This window comes from Vulpes lagopus, chromosome 1, assembly GCF_018345385.1.
Source record: "Vulpes lagopus strain Blue_001 chromosome 1, ASM1834538v1, whole genome shotgun sequence".
Lineage (NCBI taxonomy): Eukaryota > Metazoa > Chordata > Mammalia > Carnivora > Canidae > Vulpes > Vulpes lagopus.
The window spans coordinates 64,702,022-64,718,204 of record NC_054824.1 but is presented as its reverse complement, the minus strand read 5'-3'; the positions used below and the strand labels follow the sequence as shown (position 1 = coordinate 64,718,204).

General features: G+C 38.9%; 1 protein-coding gene across 3 annotated transcripts in view; it reads right to left on the bottom strand.

Moving 5' to 3' along the window:
- The window catches only part of KIF6 (kinesin family member 6), a 377,491-nt gene that overhangs the window by 192,261 nt on the left and 169,047 nt on the right, over positions 1-16,183 (bottom strand). For all 3 annotated transcript variants that reach the window (XM_041753408.1, XM_041753258.1, XM_041753340.1), the window contains exons 11-13: positions 5,847-5,952; positions 4,838-4,976; positions 351-566 (exon numbers count right to left, since the gene is read on the bottom strand). In XM_041753408.1, the coding sequence (XP_041609342.1) occupies positions 351-566; positions 4,838-4,976; positions 5,847-5,952 (461 nt within the window). The remainder of the gene's footprint in view (positions 1-350; positions 567-4,837; positions 4,977-5,846; positions 5,953-16,183) is intronic.

Genomic DNA, 16,183 nt, shown 5'->3' with positions numbered 1-16,183 from the left:
CCCTTGCATATTTAAAGCCAAAAGAGGCTATGCTGAACTCCATTAAGGACCATAAGGAATGCCACACTTGTTTCTTCTTCTTCTTCTTTTTTTTTTTTGAGGACAAATTACTTGGGGATTTTTATTATTGCTGCTGCAGATGCTACTGGTACAACTTTAAAACCTCAAGAAATATTAGTAATAACAACAATGAGAATTATAATGATGAATAGAATGATAAAATTATGATTGTTTCCATGTTTATTTACTTTCTCTATACATAAATAATTTATGATAGCCTACATTTTCTCATTTAAGCCTATGCTTTCCATACTTAAGATAATTTATATTTATAAATAAATATAACTCACCTGTTTTTCTGTGGAGCAAACTGGATCTGTACCCAAAAGTGCTGACATCCTGGATCTGTTTGGGAGCTGAGGATGGCAACGTCCTCAGATCTTCTGGGTTCCCAGGGGGGAAGGGCAAGCTCTGTGAGTGTCTACATTCACTTCTATCCATGCTGGATAAGTGGAGAGCATCTTGAGCTTTCTTCTTTTCCTTCTTTAGCATATTGACTAGAATATCTGAAACTTGACTTAAGGATTTAGTGACACAACTAAGTTGCAATGAGCAAAACACTAATATTTCACTTGAGGTTAATATTCCCAATGATATTTGCTATTTGGCATATGGTAAAGAGAGCGTTGAAGACTTCAACTTCCCAAAGTCCTTTCTCTAGTTATAGACAGTTTAGGAAGCAACTGGTCTTTCAATATGGCACCATTATATGAAAACTTAGCAGACCGAAAGGTCTTTAAAGTGTTCTGAATTTAAACAAGTAAAAACTTAAAATTTTTATGAAATATTTTATAAGAAATACGGTGAACACTTAGTAGGAGCAGGTAACAGAGCTATGTATGTATCTGTGAACAAATAAGACTTGAATCTAGGATGCTGCTCAGGAGGCAGCAGGAGGAGTGGAGAGGGAGAACATCAGAATCTGCTCAGCTGGCAGACAAGCCAAATCAGTTTGGTGGCCAGAGCACCCCTACATCAAACCCATGTTTGCTTAGCATACATTAGAATGGGATTTAAAGTCACTTTTTTTTTAAGTCTCTAAATCTTGGTTCTAAATGGAACTGAGAAGAAGTGAATTCTTAGTATAGACACAGTATTTGAAGTGCACCTTTTGGTGGGCTGTTTCAATATCCTGGAAGCACTGATTAGTGATAACATCCCTGCATGCCACCCTACCTTGCTGTTCTTTTGGGCTCAAGGTGCTCAGAACTCTAAGAGATTTCTGCCATCACTGAGAGAAAAGAGTAAAATCCCTCTTGAGAATCTCAGAAGTCTAAGTGCATATGCAGTAAGATGAACTGCAAGCCTCCACCATCCCCAGAGCTGGCTTCACTAAAACAGGAGTGAGGAAATATGGAGGTGGTGGGGAGAGAAGACTACAACTCAGACACTTGTTCTTGGTCAAGTATCACGGGGGTCATTTGACTCCCATCTTCCTCTTCAGCTTTGACTCCAACCTCCTAGAGGTTTCCAGAAGCATAATCACTCTTTCTCTCACAGTCCCTGATGTGGCTTCCAATCTTTGCCTCAAAAAAAAAAAAAAAAAGTGTCCTTACCAAAGGAGGTGTCTGGGCCTTGGCCTGGCAGAGAAGAGAGCTCTGCCCATGTCTTCCACTCCTTCTACAGAACTGATTATCCATAGCATTGGATGCTTCCGGTGGCTCACATGCTGCCATGGCAACGTCCATTTGCTCACCCACTTGACCGTATTCAGTCAGCTTATACTATATGCCAGGCACTATTCTAGGCAGAGGGATGGAATGATGAAAAGGCAGACAGTTTCTTGCTCTCATGAAGCAGATGTCCTACTGGGAAAGTCATATCTCATGCACATATACCAAACATTAGAGGATGAAAGGACAGCTAATTTTCAAAAGTTTAAGAATGACTGAGTGGCGACCCTACATTGGGTGCTCAAAAAAGGCTTTCCTAAGAGTGACATTTAAGCTGAATGACAAGAGGCAATGGCCAGAGGAAGAGTATCTTAGCAGAGTTAATAGCCAGCACTAAAACCTTAAGGAGAAGGGCCTTGTCAGTGGTTCCCAACTGGGGCTATTTTACCACCAAAAGGATGATTGGTGGTGTCTAGAAGCATTTTTGGTTGTCATACTGCAGTAGGGGGAGAGGGAAGTACTACTACTGAAGTCTAGTGGGTAGAGGCCACTAGAAAGGCTGCAAAACCTCCTACAATTCACAGTGGAATCCCCACAACAGAGATTTACACAGCTCAGAATGTCGAAAGTGCCAAGGTTGAGAAACGCAGAGTTAGAACAACAAGGAAAAGGACACTGTGACCAAAGCCTAACACATATGGGACAGAGACATAAAAAATGCAATCAGGGGCTTGGCAGGGGTGCAGTCTCCTAGGGCCTTGTGAGCTGGAGTAAGGAGCTGAGGTTCATTCTAGGCATAATAGGCCCTGGAGAATTTAGCCACAGACATGCAGCATTCTGATGTGCAGATCAGAGAACAGGTTTATCTTCTTGCCTACCTCCCTTCTTCCCACCTTTCCTTTGTCTTCTTCCCCTGCCCATTCTATTTCACCAGGGCTTTTGTTGTGTGGGGTACTAAATGACTCACTGTTAGTTACATACTTGGTGAGTGGGTGTCTGACCTTTACTCAGGCTGATAATATCACTGAAATGACACCATCTTCACTCTCTTTCCAAGAAGAATGTTCAATGTCAGTCACTGTCATTTTAGTTACATTACTGTCTTTAACTGAACTCAAGTATTACCACCTGTTTTTCCCATAAACCAGATCTTTCTCATTCCTCCTGCCCGTCTTTGCTTTTGGTGGTTCTACAAACGAGATGTGAAAATATCCTCCAATCTGCCCATGAGAAACTTCAAAATTTTAACAGCCTTTCTTGGACATTAGTCCTTGATGAGTATAAGCTTTGTGGTGAGTAAATCTGAGCAGCTATTTTTCCTTCTTGTAAGTTTGCCCATTGTCTACAGAGTCTTATTTATCTCCCATTGTATTATTTATACCATGTGCTCAAAAGTGGTCCAAGTACTTTCCAGTAACTTACCTTACTGGCTTTGCTCCACACTGTGAGGTTGGCAGGGCAGGCTTTCCCTCCTACTACTGAAGAGTAGGAAACGATTTTAGTGCCTAGCTGTAGAGCTAATGCATGAAGAACTAGGATGTCAATCCAGGTGTGAACTTTAAGACCAGTGATCTTTTCACCATGGCCCCTACAGGCCATCAGTTTGAATACAAGTCTCAGAAGGAAGAGACCCTGCTCAGGTCATTCCCAATGAGTAGAGAATCCAGGGCAGCTCCACATGAACAGTGGTACCTGGATTTGGCAGTCATTAAAGGAGATGATGTATGTCTCTCTGTCACTCTTTTGTTTGAATAAACATACATGCACAAACCCAGACTGTTTCCTTGCTGTCATAGTTCATCTCATCCCTCCTATAGGCACACACATTCTTAAGCCCAGAAGGGGATTAACAAGTTGGTAGGGGCGTTTAGGGGAGAAGATCCTGAAATAGGATCAAGGCTAGGAAAAGAAGCAGAGCTCAGACTGGGGCTGGGGCCAGGCCTGAGGTCTGGGCTGGGAGCATCCCTGGAGATGGATAGAGAGGAAAAGGAATGTAGGGTGACCCTGTGGGCAGCACTCACAGACAAGGCCTCGCGTGGGAGTATAATTCGCAGCTGAACCTACTGTTGCTGGCTGGATAAGAAAAGCAGCTAAAACTTACTTGGATCAGGCGTACAGGGTCTGCTAATACTCAGCTAAAATTAGAGACTGAGGTTAATCAGGCAGTGTGCCTACCTTGTATGTGGTTTGTTTTTACCTCTTCATTAATGGATGTCCTTCATGTAGGTTATTTTTATGCATTTTTTCACATTAGCTGAAGCTAAAAGGCCCGTTAGTAATTTTTAAAAATGAACGAAAATGCCTGTTTATAAGAACTGACCAAAATAACTTCTTGTGCACGTTTAAAGTCTGCAAATGTAATGAAAATGTCAAATCTCTTACAAGAAGCTTGGTAGATAAAAATAAGAAATGAGACTGAAGAGATCCTGGGGAGACCCGAGGTCTAACCCACCCGACAGGGGCTCTTGAGAAGTAACCACCCTGTCTGCAACTGGAGGCAGCCCCCATGGGCTGCTTGCCCCCACAGCACCCCAAACACACCACCTCCTAGAGCCAAAAAGGATTCTATCTTGAACACTCATCTATACTTGCTTCCAAATTTAGGAACATTTGTAAGTGGAACCTAAAGCAGTAGATCTGGCTTTTAAATAAAAAGTTACATTTAAATCAATCTCTGTTCTTCATAAGCTAAATACCATTTGTCAGTTTTCAGCCACCATTTGAGTGTCGCCCACACACCAGCCACAAATTCTGGGCCCTGGTGAGGCTGTGGTCAGCCCAGTGTCCGGTCAGTCAGCTAAAGATAACCAGCTAACTTACTGGCTCAGAACTAAAACAGAAAGAGCACCTCAGAGCAGTCCAAAAAATATATTTAAAAAAAAAATCTCATGTTAAGAGAGGGTGTAAAAAAGACCACCCTTTTCAATAAACTGAACTGTATCTAGCTAAAAACAAAGTAAACGTGTTTCTTTTATAGCAACTGTGATTCTCACTGGTCCCTACATTTTGTTTGTGGAAGAGACCTCTCCTAAAGGGAACGCAGCAGTGTGAACTGGAAGCAGGGTGGGGCCGAGGTGATGTGGCCAGGGAAAGACGCGGAAGTGTTCCCCCTTCCTCTTTCAAGCTGGTGGAGGGTAAGTTTCTAATCGCTTTGGAAAGGATACTGATTTCATTATCCCTCTGCTGTAGAATGTCTCGGAGCTTTTTGTATTCTTCCTCTTTTAATGGTTCTTGGCAGTCTTGATCTTTGATTTCACAGGAGACTGTGCTTTTTCCATGGATCTTCTTGTCATTCAATAGTTTCTGTAAGATGAAATAAGAGCTTAGAGCCCAAACCTCCCTTCCAAATCTCTTAGTTTCTTGGACTCTTTTTTGCCTTCGACAATTTCTTGCACACATCAGGCATGCACGTCCTTTCTTGCCTCATCTCTGCATTCGGCTGCCTTACCCTCTTACCCTCTCTCCTCCCCATTCTCATCCTGGTCTCTGCTTTCATATCTCTCCTTCCTTAAACTCAGAAATTCCTACTCGAATATTATCGCCTCTTGAACTCTTTTCTCTTTCTCCTGAACCTATACTACTTGATTCACACTTTTAAAAATGTCACTTATCATGCGTTATAATTATTCTCTACATATATGCCTTCTTCATGACTTACGTATTCAATTTTGCCTCCCCAATGCCTAGCCCATAGCAGATTCACAATAAATGTTTGTTATCGTAGCAAAGAATGTTAAATTATAAGTGAAATAGAAATAAAAGTTATTTCTTTTTGAAATATTCCCACTGTGTCATCATGAAAGGTAAAACATAAGGCAGGGAAAAACTGAGGGTTTATATGGATAAATTTAAACTGCTGGGAAAAATGCAGGACACAATTTCCTTGATATATGTTGAAAATAAATGGCTTGTGAATATGGAATTATTCTGGGTACAAGTTAGAGATTCCTGGCAAAAGAATTACAAGTCCATGGTCTGAACTTATTCACTAGTTAGGTAAGATACAACCTCTGAAGAAATTCAGTAATATTCCCAGCCTTGCTCCAAGATCATACCATTCTGGACATGTGAAGCTGGATCCCAACCTTTTAAGAGTTGGTCAACTAGGCAAACTTTACTGTAGTTCCAACATGGCAGACAAAGGCTTCTACTAGAGGAAATGCTGAAATTTACCTTTAAATGGTGGAAACAGTGATGAATTTTACGCATATCAGTGCCAACCTCTAGTCTACTCTCTGGATCTTGGTCGTCCAAAAAGGATGTTATTAGTTTTTCCAGCCTAAAAATACATAACGTATGAGAAGTAACTATGAGTTAGAAACTTTAGAAATTCGAATGGCATTGCTTGGTTGGTTAACATTCGAAGTATGGGATATTTTCCTGCTTCTTTATGGAAATATAGTTAACTGATTTAACTATAAAAATTAATGGGAAAGAAACATATTGACAAAGTGAAATCTGAAATGGTGCAATTATTTGACTACTTTCCAATAAATTTTCATACACAGCTTTCAACTGAAGAATCATTTGATTTCTACAAAACATGCATTCCATCCAAGCTGAATTTCCATGCCTCTGTGCCTAGCTGCCACAATGCCAGAGGAAGTAATGCCGAAGTTTTCTTTTTATTAGTTTTATTAAAGATTCATGCCACTCCACTGTGGAGTTGGGACCTCAGTGATGCTCCACAACCCTGTTACTCATCCTAGTTGGCTTATTTTTTTTAAGTTTTTATTTAAATTCCAGTTAGCTAACATATTCTGTAATATTAGTTTCAGTTGTACAATATAGTGATTCAACTCTCTTCCATGCATCACCCTGTGCTAATCAAGACAAGCACCCTCCTTAATCCCCCTCAACTGGTTCACCCACTCTTGCCCACCTCCCCTCTGGTAACTGTCCATTTGTTCTCTATAGTTAAGAGTCTGTTTCTTGGTTTGCCTTTTTTCCCCTTTTGCTCATTTTCTTTGTTTCTTTTTTTTTTATTTTTATTTATTTATGATAGTCACAGAGAGAGAGAGAGAGAGAGGCAGAGACACAGGCAGAGGGAGAAGCAGGCTCCATGCACCGGGAGCCCGACGTGGGATTCGATCCCGGGTCTCCAGGATCGCGCCCTGGGCCAAAGGCAGGCGCCAAACCGCTGCACCACCCAGGGATCCCCTCATTTTCTTTGTTTCTTAAATTCCACATTTGAGTCAAATCATATGGTATCTGCCATTCTTTGAAGGACTTATTTCACTTAGCATTATACTCTCTAGCTCCATCCATGCAAATGACAAGATTTCATTCATTTTTAGGGCTGAACAATATTCCATTATATATGTAATATGCCACCTCTTCTTTATCCATCCATCAACTGATGGACACTTAGGCTGTTTCCATAATTTGGATACTGTCGATCGTGCTCCCATAAACATTGTGGTGGACAGCACCATTCAAAAGAATGAAATTGGACCATTTTCTTACATCATACACAAAAATATATTCAAAATGGATTAAGGACCTAATTGTGAGACCTGAAACCATAAAAAATCCTAGAGAAGAGCACAGGCAGTAACCCTCTTTGATGTTGGCCATAGCAACTTCTTTCTAGATATGCCTCCTGTGGCAAGGGAAACAAAAGCAAAATAAACTATTGGCACTCTATCAAAAAAAACCAAAAAAACAAAAAACCCCTAAAACTTCTGCACAGAGAAGGAAACTATCAGCAAAACTATAAGGCAACCTATGGGATGAGAGAAGATATTAGAAAATGGTATTTCTGATAAAGGGTTAGTATTCAAAATATACAAAGAACTTATAAACCTCAACATCCAAAACCCAAATATTCCGATTAAAAAATGGGCAGAAGACATGAATAAACATTTTTCCAAAGAAGACATACAAATGGCCAACAGACTGTGGAAAAATGCTCGATATCACTGATCATCAGGGAAATGTAAATCAATACTAAAATATCACCTCACATCTGTCAGAATGGCTAAAATCAACAACACAATAAACAACAAGTGTTGGTAAGGATGTGACAAAAGGGGAGCACTGGTGCACTGTTGGTGGGAATGCAAACTGGTACAGCCATGTCAAAACATGTACGGAGGTTCTTCAAAAAGTTAAAATAGAAATATTCTATGATCCAGTAATTGCACTACTAGTTTTTAACCCAAAGAACACAAAAATGCTAATCCCTGATTGACTTCTATTCTTCACAGTGGCTCTTCCAGGTCTTTCCACAGCACCCAAGCGTACCATGACTCTCATTCTGTCAATATTGTAACTTCCCACTAGACAGAGAAAGTCAAACCTGTTACATATGGAGTCTTCCTGTTTCCTCTTCCTTCACCTCCCAGAGCATCTCTGCCTCACCACTCAGGCTCTCTTCTTTCTTTTACATATTTTGTGTAATATCCTTCCCTCCTCCTCATGGCTGTCCTCTCTTCTGGTGCTCTTCTCAGGCTTCTGTCGGGTTACCTCCTATTAATCACCTCCTTTCTCTCACCTCATTGTCACCTCTCCATACTGACTCTTGTCCCTCTTTTTTTCTATTGTAAAACAAAACAAAATAGAAAACCAAACACCTCCCCTTGGAGGGAGCATCCATCTACTCTATTCTGAAGTCCTAGCTTGCCTCCTGTGGTTTGTGCATTTGGGCACTTACTACAGTCCCCAGTGCACTTCAGAGCCAGCACACCACCTTAGCTCCCCCATTAGTTAGTTTACAAGCACCATGAGACCCTGCTTGGCTTTTATTCATCTTTATGCTCCCCTTCCCCACCCCACCCTGTATCTAAAGCAGCGCACACATCACGTTCTCAGTACAAATGTGTTCATTATTAAATGGATTCATTTCCATGAAAATTATTCTCATCTATGTTGAGATGGAATTCTTTTTAAATTTTTATTATTTATTATTATTTTTAAAATATTTTATTTAAATTCAATTTGCCAACATATAGTATAACACCCAGTGCTCATCTCATCATGTGCTTCCTTAGTGCCCATAACCCAGTTGCCCCATGCCCCCATCCACCTCCGCTTCTGCAACCTTTTCCCTTATAGTTAATTCTTTATAAGGAAGGTATAAAGACTGCAAAGAGTATCTAACATGCTAAGTATCATAATAGAGCAGCAGCATATCTTTCTCACATTATTATTATTTTTTAAAGATTTTATTTATTTGAGAGAGTGAGTGAGAGTGAGAGCATGAGTAGGGGGGAGGGGCAGAGAGAGAGAGGGAGAAGCAGAAGCAGACTCCCTGCTGAGCAGGGAGCCCAATGCGGGGCTCCATCCCAGGACCCTGACATCATGACTTGAGCTGAAGGCAGACACGTAACCGACTGAGACACCCTGGTACCCCATCTTTCTCACATTATTATGAAAATATTCCTATTTTCAGCATCTTTTTTACTTGTACATATTTCCCTTCTGCTGTTACTATTAGCTCTCTCAAAGTAGATGCAATGATTTCCATCTATAGCAGCTTTGGACTTCATTTTTATCTCTTCCTATAATCTGTGACATGTGACAGCTGATATTTACAAGTGTGGAACAATTTACATTGTAATTTTTAAGGAATTTGTTCAGGTGGAGGAATACTGGTCATCTGCACTATTTGCTGATTGACATCATGTTTCTTTGTAGAATAGAGCTTCGAACCACCAGATGCACTGAGAGATCCATTTCTGATACAGAGATTTTTTAAGGTTTTTTATATAAAATATTATAAAAGTACATGTGTATGAGAATAATTCCAAACAATGCAGATATGAATAAATTAAAAAGTAAATGTGCCTCTCTGTCCCCCTCTCCCTTACACCTTGCTGCCATTCACATCTCCCCTATTCACTCTCAATAGCTTGGGAGATCCACTGCTAATAGTTAAAATATGTTCATCAAGCTCTTAACCGAGAAAACACCTATATCCCTATGTTTTATAGATTTTGTGTTTGTCTTTACAAAATTGAGATTACATTCTGAATAGTATTTTGCACCATTATTTTTCTAAACAATGTATCACAGAACTTCCATGTTCATTTTATTTCATTTTTAATGCATTAATGTATTTCATTATGTATTTCATTTTAATAGCCATGTGTATTCCATAACACGAATGTACTGATCCTCTCATGATGAACATTGAGGTGACATATTCATAGTTGCAACTTCGCTCTGTAACCTTTGACGACTACATTCACAATTTCCACTTAACCAGGCTTCAAAAAATAGTAATGGTTATCTATTTGTATTTCCCCTGAATACTTTTCCCAGAAATTCTGGAACTCTTAAAAATCCCTATTACTTCTAGGATATACCCATTCTTTGGAGTAAAGACATTTTGTGGTTTTCAGTGTCCATAATATTTTCAACAGACACTATTAGGTTAGAAGTTACGAATAATCAATTTTTCCTCCTAGCTTTTTTTTTTAGAAGATGATTTCTTCTGTATAGTTTAATCAGAAAGCATATATTCTAGGAGATATCCCATGAGGGAGGGCTGAAGTGGAATCCTAGTTCGTAAGAAAGCATTGTAAGATGCAAGCCTGCTGATAATCTGAGTGACCACACACAGATCACTCAGTCCCACTGGGCTTTGGCTGTTCTATCAAGAGTCTTGTCCTGAAAAATAATAGTGCAGGTTTACAAGGAGGACCAGGAACTTCTGCCTAAATGAAAGAACCAGGTTGCTTTACCCTTTTAGTACAAAACTAAATCTGGTATAAAACTAAGAATGAAGATCAGGACTTTTGACGTGTAGTTTTTTCTCAATGCTTGAGACCACAGAGCCTCTTTAAATAAGAAAAATGCCTCGTCTTTCCTTCATACAGTTGATTTATTGTAGATTTTATTTTCTTATCAACCAAGGACTTGGTCTAACAATTAAAATGCAGAAAAATGCCTAATTCAAATGTTTCTCTTGTACTCCTTTCATAGTTAAGAGTGAACGATTGACCCCAAATTCCCTGCATTTTCCTATCTCCCAAAATAGTTCCCAAGTTCATACCTAGTCACTGTTCCCACTGAGGGGTCTCCCAGATGCCAGAACCCTGCTGGATAAAGAAGAAGAACTGTTTGCAGAAAAGGCTCTGTAAGGAGGTTAAATGAGTACAATAAAGTGTTACTTTATTGTAAGTGTTACTTGGTGTTCTTTAGGAGAAAACCAAGTAAACAAAAAAACAAACAAAAAAACAACTTTTACTTTTTCTCTATTTTCACTAGAAGAAAAGAAGGAAGAGAAAATAATCCTAAGGGAGAAGTAAAACCTAAATGTGTGCCATTCAGTTCTAGTTCATATGGACAGGAAAGATCATGGATAATCTACCTATTACTGAACACGTAACCTGGCTGATGGTGGGTGACTGGTGGATGTCTGATGGCTCTGCCTCTCTCCACCACCTTGACTAGCAAGATGCTTCTGACAGCCTGTAGCCTAGTCCAGAAACTTTACTGTATTAAACATTTGATATCTGAACACATAATAAGAATCTACCGTATTTTCTAATATGTGTTTTACCACCTTGAGACCACTTTAGTCTTCTCTTTCTGCTCCCAATATTCCTTGCCAAAAAATGAAGCTTTTGCCTGCAGCCACATGCTGGTGGAAATTTAGGTTGAATAGTGTGAATAAAAAGGTAGAGCAAGTAATTATCATCAACAGTTGCTAATATTACTTGAGCAAGTACTGAATGCTAGATACTATTCTGTACCCTTTAAATACATCATTTCCTTAACACTCACAAAAACTAGATGAGATATTTACTATCATCATCCTATTATAGTAGGTGAAGGAACTAAGGTACAAAGAGGTTGAATATCTTGCCCAAGGTCACACAGCTAGCAAATGGCAGAGTTAGCATTCAAACTCAAGTGGGCTGACTTCAGAATCCAAGGTTTTAAACACTATACTTACCGTATTATTGCAAAATTACTAAATTTATCTAAATACTATGCTGGGCAATGTATTTCCAAAAGGAAATAACATACCTATGAAAAATCTTTGAGGAGATAAATAGCTGAATATATAAGCAAGAAATAACTGAGCAGTAGTTGCTTGGATCTTAACGAGGCCACTGACCATCACAGTTTGTAAAAGCAGAAATTGAGAAAGAGAATTCTCCACATTAGCAAAGTAGTTAAATAAATTATGGCATAGTTATGTTCATAATAAGCAACTATTTAAAATAATAGTGAGGGGCACCTGAGTGGCTCAGTGAGTTAAGTGCCCAATTCTCAATTTCAGCTCAGGTCATGATCTCAGTTCTTGGGATTGAGCCCTGAGTCTGGCTCCATGGTTAGCACCGAGTCTGCTTGAGCTTCTCTCTCTCCCTCCCTCTTGCCCTTCCCCGTTGCTCTTTCTCAAATAAATAAATAAATCTTTGAAAAATAATGGTAAAAATGTATATTTACTGACATTAAAAATATTTACACTATATTATGATAGGCAAGCAATCTCTTTATAGGGATTCTGCAAGTACTGTATAACACACCCAAAAGACAGAGGATAAGAAATTTTTTAAAGGGGGAGGAAAAGAAGGAAGGAAGGGTAAGGAAGGATGGGAGGGAGGGAAAGGAAAGGAAAAAGAAAGGCAATCCTGAGACTTCTACCCAGTTGTCTTTGGCTCAAGAACATTTATTATCACCCTGTGAAAAGAGAAACCAGTGATCTGAACTAAACTGGTTCTTCTACAACATTCTTATGATTATGTTACATTTAACTGTTTATTAAATTAAAATCACTGTTTATACCTTGAGTGTGATTATGATGTTCTCATTGTTCTGAATTAATCTTTGTTAAAAAAATTTCATGAGAATGTTCACATTGGCATTAGCTTTTATTTTTTTTATTTTTTATTTTTTTGGCATTAGCTTTTAAAAATGGGTTAGAAACCATAGGTCTATGGTGTTGATGGTGGGAAAGCTGGAAGAAAAGAGGAATGGGGCATTACTAAGAATATACCTAACTTGGGGCATGGAGAACCTGGCTGGTTCTTAACCACAGGGAGCTAAAGGAGGCGTGTCCCAGGGAGGGACAGGAGAGTGTGCCTTCACAAAGGTGGTACAAACATATCACAGGTGTCCTTCAGCACATTATTATTCCAAGGAATTTATAAATATGAGGCCAGGGAGTCCACAGCAATGGAAACTCATCTTCTAATATTGAGCTGGAAAGAGTGATGCAGATAAAATACATCCCCATTGGTGGGTTCGGGCTGTTTTGTGGTAGAACTATGGAAATACCTAATATCCCTGAGAAGAAAGCTCTTAGTTCATCTGGCTTCTCACTGGATAGGCCTATTCAGCTTATTCCAAAAAAAACTAGGAGGTAGTTCTGATATAAAAACCTAACTGATATTAATTTTGCCAAAAAGTATCAAAATCTGCCTGACTTCTACTGATCAGCCACTAAAGATGGTTCCATCAAGGATGGTTTGTCTCTTGCCGGAGTTAAGCACCTTGGATGCTAACAAACTATGGTTACATACTAACATGAGCAAAGATCTCAAAAGGAACTGGAAAATAGTGATAAAGAGAGAAGAAACTTGAGGGCAGCCCAGGTGGCTCAGCGGTTTAGCGCCGCCTTCGGCCCTGGGCCTGATCCTGGAGACCAGGGGTTGAGTCCCATGTCAGGCTCCCTGCATGAAGCCTGCTTCTCCCTCTGCCTGTCTCTGCCTCTCTCTGTGTGTCTCTCATGAATAAATAAATAAAATCTTAAAAAAAAAAAAAAAAAAGAAACTTGATTACTCAACTTCTAGGAAGATGAAAACTAAATAGGAAGGATCTCAACTATTAACTAATTCATCAACCTCTGTTGTTACAAATTTCTTATTTGTAAAATGTGCAAAAAATTTGATCTCTAAACTCTGTGAACTCTGTGAAATATGATATTGCAAAGAACAAAGAGTGGATACTTATTGTCTGGCTCATTAATGCCTTGAGACGCAAAGTGTGAACAGTAAGCCACCCTCAAGGCATCACCTGAGAGCCTTTTTAGAAATGTAGAGTCCCATGCCAGACCCACTGAACCAGAACTCAGGCCCCCTACCAGATTGCTGAATCTGTACTTCGACAACAACGTTCCTGGGTTATCTATGTGCCCATTAATATTTAAGAAGCACTACAACAGGGCAATCTATTGTTCAATACTGAGTCAAGAATATATACACATTTTTTCAGCCCTGAAAACCAAGCAAATAAATAACTTGAAATGTTAAATGAAAGAGTAACTAACATCTTTTGATGGTCAACTATGTCCTGGCCACTGTGCTAGTTACTTCACATCTTTTTTCTTATTTAAGTGGAAAAAGAATTAAAGAAAATCTCATGGTCTGGCTTTCTTTATAACTGCCTTTTTCCAATTATTTTATTATTACTTTTATTGAACATCCATTGTACGTCAGGCACTCTCATATGCATTTTGTTATTTATCTGGACCATAAACCTATGAATTATTTTCCCTCTTTCATAGATGAGGACAAGAGAGCTCAGAAGTTAAGCAACTTGCATATTGTTACAAACTTAGAAAACTGAAACATAAGGATTGGAAACAGGTCTTTTGAATCAGAAATCCCCACTTTTCCCACACATATCACAAAGCCCCTCAATCAACACAGAAAAATGCCTTGCACTTGCCATTTTCCCTGGTATACTAAGTTTGCATTTTCAATTCAAAACTTTCTGAAGATTTATTTTTTAAGAAGTAAAGATGCAAACAACAAGGTCAACTTTGTGTCTGGCATCTCCGAAACAAGAATTTTTAACAGGATGCAACAGTGGGGGTTCTTGAGACCCAATGATAGAGGGCAAAGGAAGGTCTTATTTTGGCTTTCCTAACATGACAGGCCTCTTTTATGGGGTGTCACCCTCTAAAACATACAGTGTTGGGATAGCACGTAATTTACAAAAGGAAAGTTCAGATAAGAACAATAAATTCACAATTTATGATTAACTACAATCCACAGGACACGAAAAACTGAAGGCTGAAAGTGTGCCAACAGGACCACAACCAAAGGAAACTATACAAATATTTTTCAGGGTCATTAGTTTCAAGTTTGTTTTTTGTTAGATTCTGCTGAAAGCAGCATTCCCAATTGGCTTAAAGGTGGTTCCTTCAAGACTTTTTCTTTTCTTTTCTTTTTTTTTAAAGAATTCTCTGGCCTCTGACAAGTATCATATACATTATACACTCCCACGGCTCTAATCAGAAAGTGAAAGACATGGAACCTCCTGTGCAAGGGATTGAGGTCAATGTCAGCCACTTTGTTGGAATGAGCTCTTCTTAATAACAGTAGGGGGCCAGAAAACTCATGGTTTCTGTATTGCAGAAGAAATTCTTATGCAGAGTTTACCTTCAAGATTTGTCTGAGTAATGAATATTTCTTTACTTTCATAAAAGCACAATTATATGACACTTCAAATGCATAGTTGCACAACTGCTTGGTACTTTGTGTTTTGAAATGGCAACTGTAAAAAATCCACATCAAAAAGCGGACTGGTTTGTCTCTTTAATCGTGAAGGTAGAGCCTATTTATAGGAAAATGCATTTGTGGCCATGTACTTCAGTTTATGGAATTTTCAGAAACTATTTTGAAATGATTTTTAAATAAGCTAAAACAACTTTGAAGATACCAAAGACTTTTTGATATTTTGCTTTTATTGCTTTTTTTTTATCACCCCCACCCCCCAGCACTTTAGTTTTTTTTTTTTCCAAAAGATGTATTTCAACAGTTTTAAGTAGGCTCCACTCCCAGTGCCCAGCTTGAACTCATGACCCTGAGATCAAGACCTGAGCTGAGATCGAGCCTGCTGCTTAATTGAACCACCCAGGTGCCCCTCAAAAGATGTATTTTAAAGGCTCTTTTATACTGTCATGATGAAGGCTTTTGAAAAGTTATAGAAATTGATTTTGTTTTTGTCAATCCAGATATTTATATACCCAATTTAATGGCATATCTTTCTTTTTTTAAAAATATTTCTTGATACAATCAAACATTGTAACTTCAGACATAGGAAAGTTCAGTGGTTTAGAACAAATGTAAATAAGAAATGAAAATAACATAAATTAAACAATCTGCAGATACTAATAACTACCTCTTTAAATTCTAATGTATCTTTTGAACCTTTTGTTTGCTGTAGGCAAACACTATCTTATTTGTGTTTCCTGTAAACAAGAATACTCATCTACATAAATCCATAATAAATAAGGAATTGACGTACTGAAAAGGGAAAGGTGATAAGGTAGGATGGGGGCAGAAAAGCTAGTTTGCAAACAGCATAGCTGGAGGCAGGAAAATATAAGAGACGAGTCACATTTGGGAAGACAGCAATGATAGTGAACAGCAACAAGCTAAAAAAGGTTTCCTGCCATTGTCACAGAGGCTGGAGGAACTGAGAGAGAAATTAAACCAGGGAAAAGAGAGACAGATACTTAAGGCAAGAGGGAAAAGGTGAATTGGATTAGAATTCACAGAAGCTACCAGAGAACCCCTCTGAGCAGAACACTGGGGACCTTGAGGAGA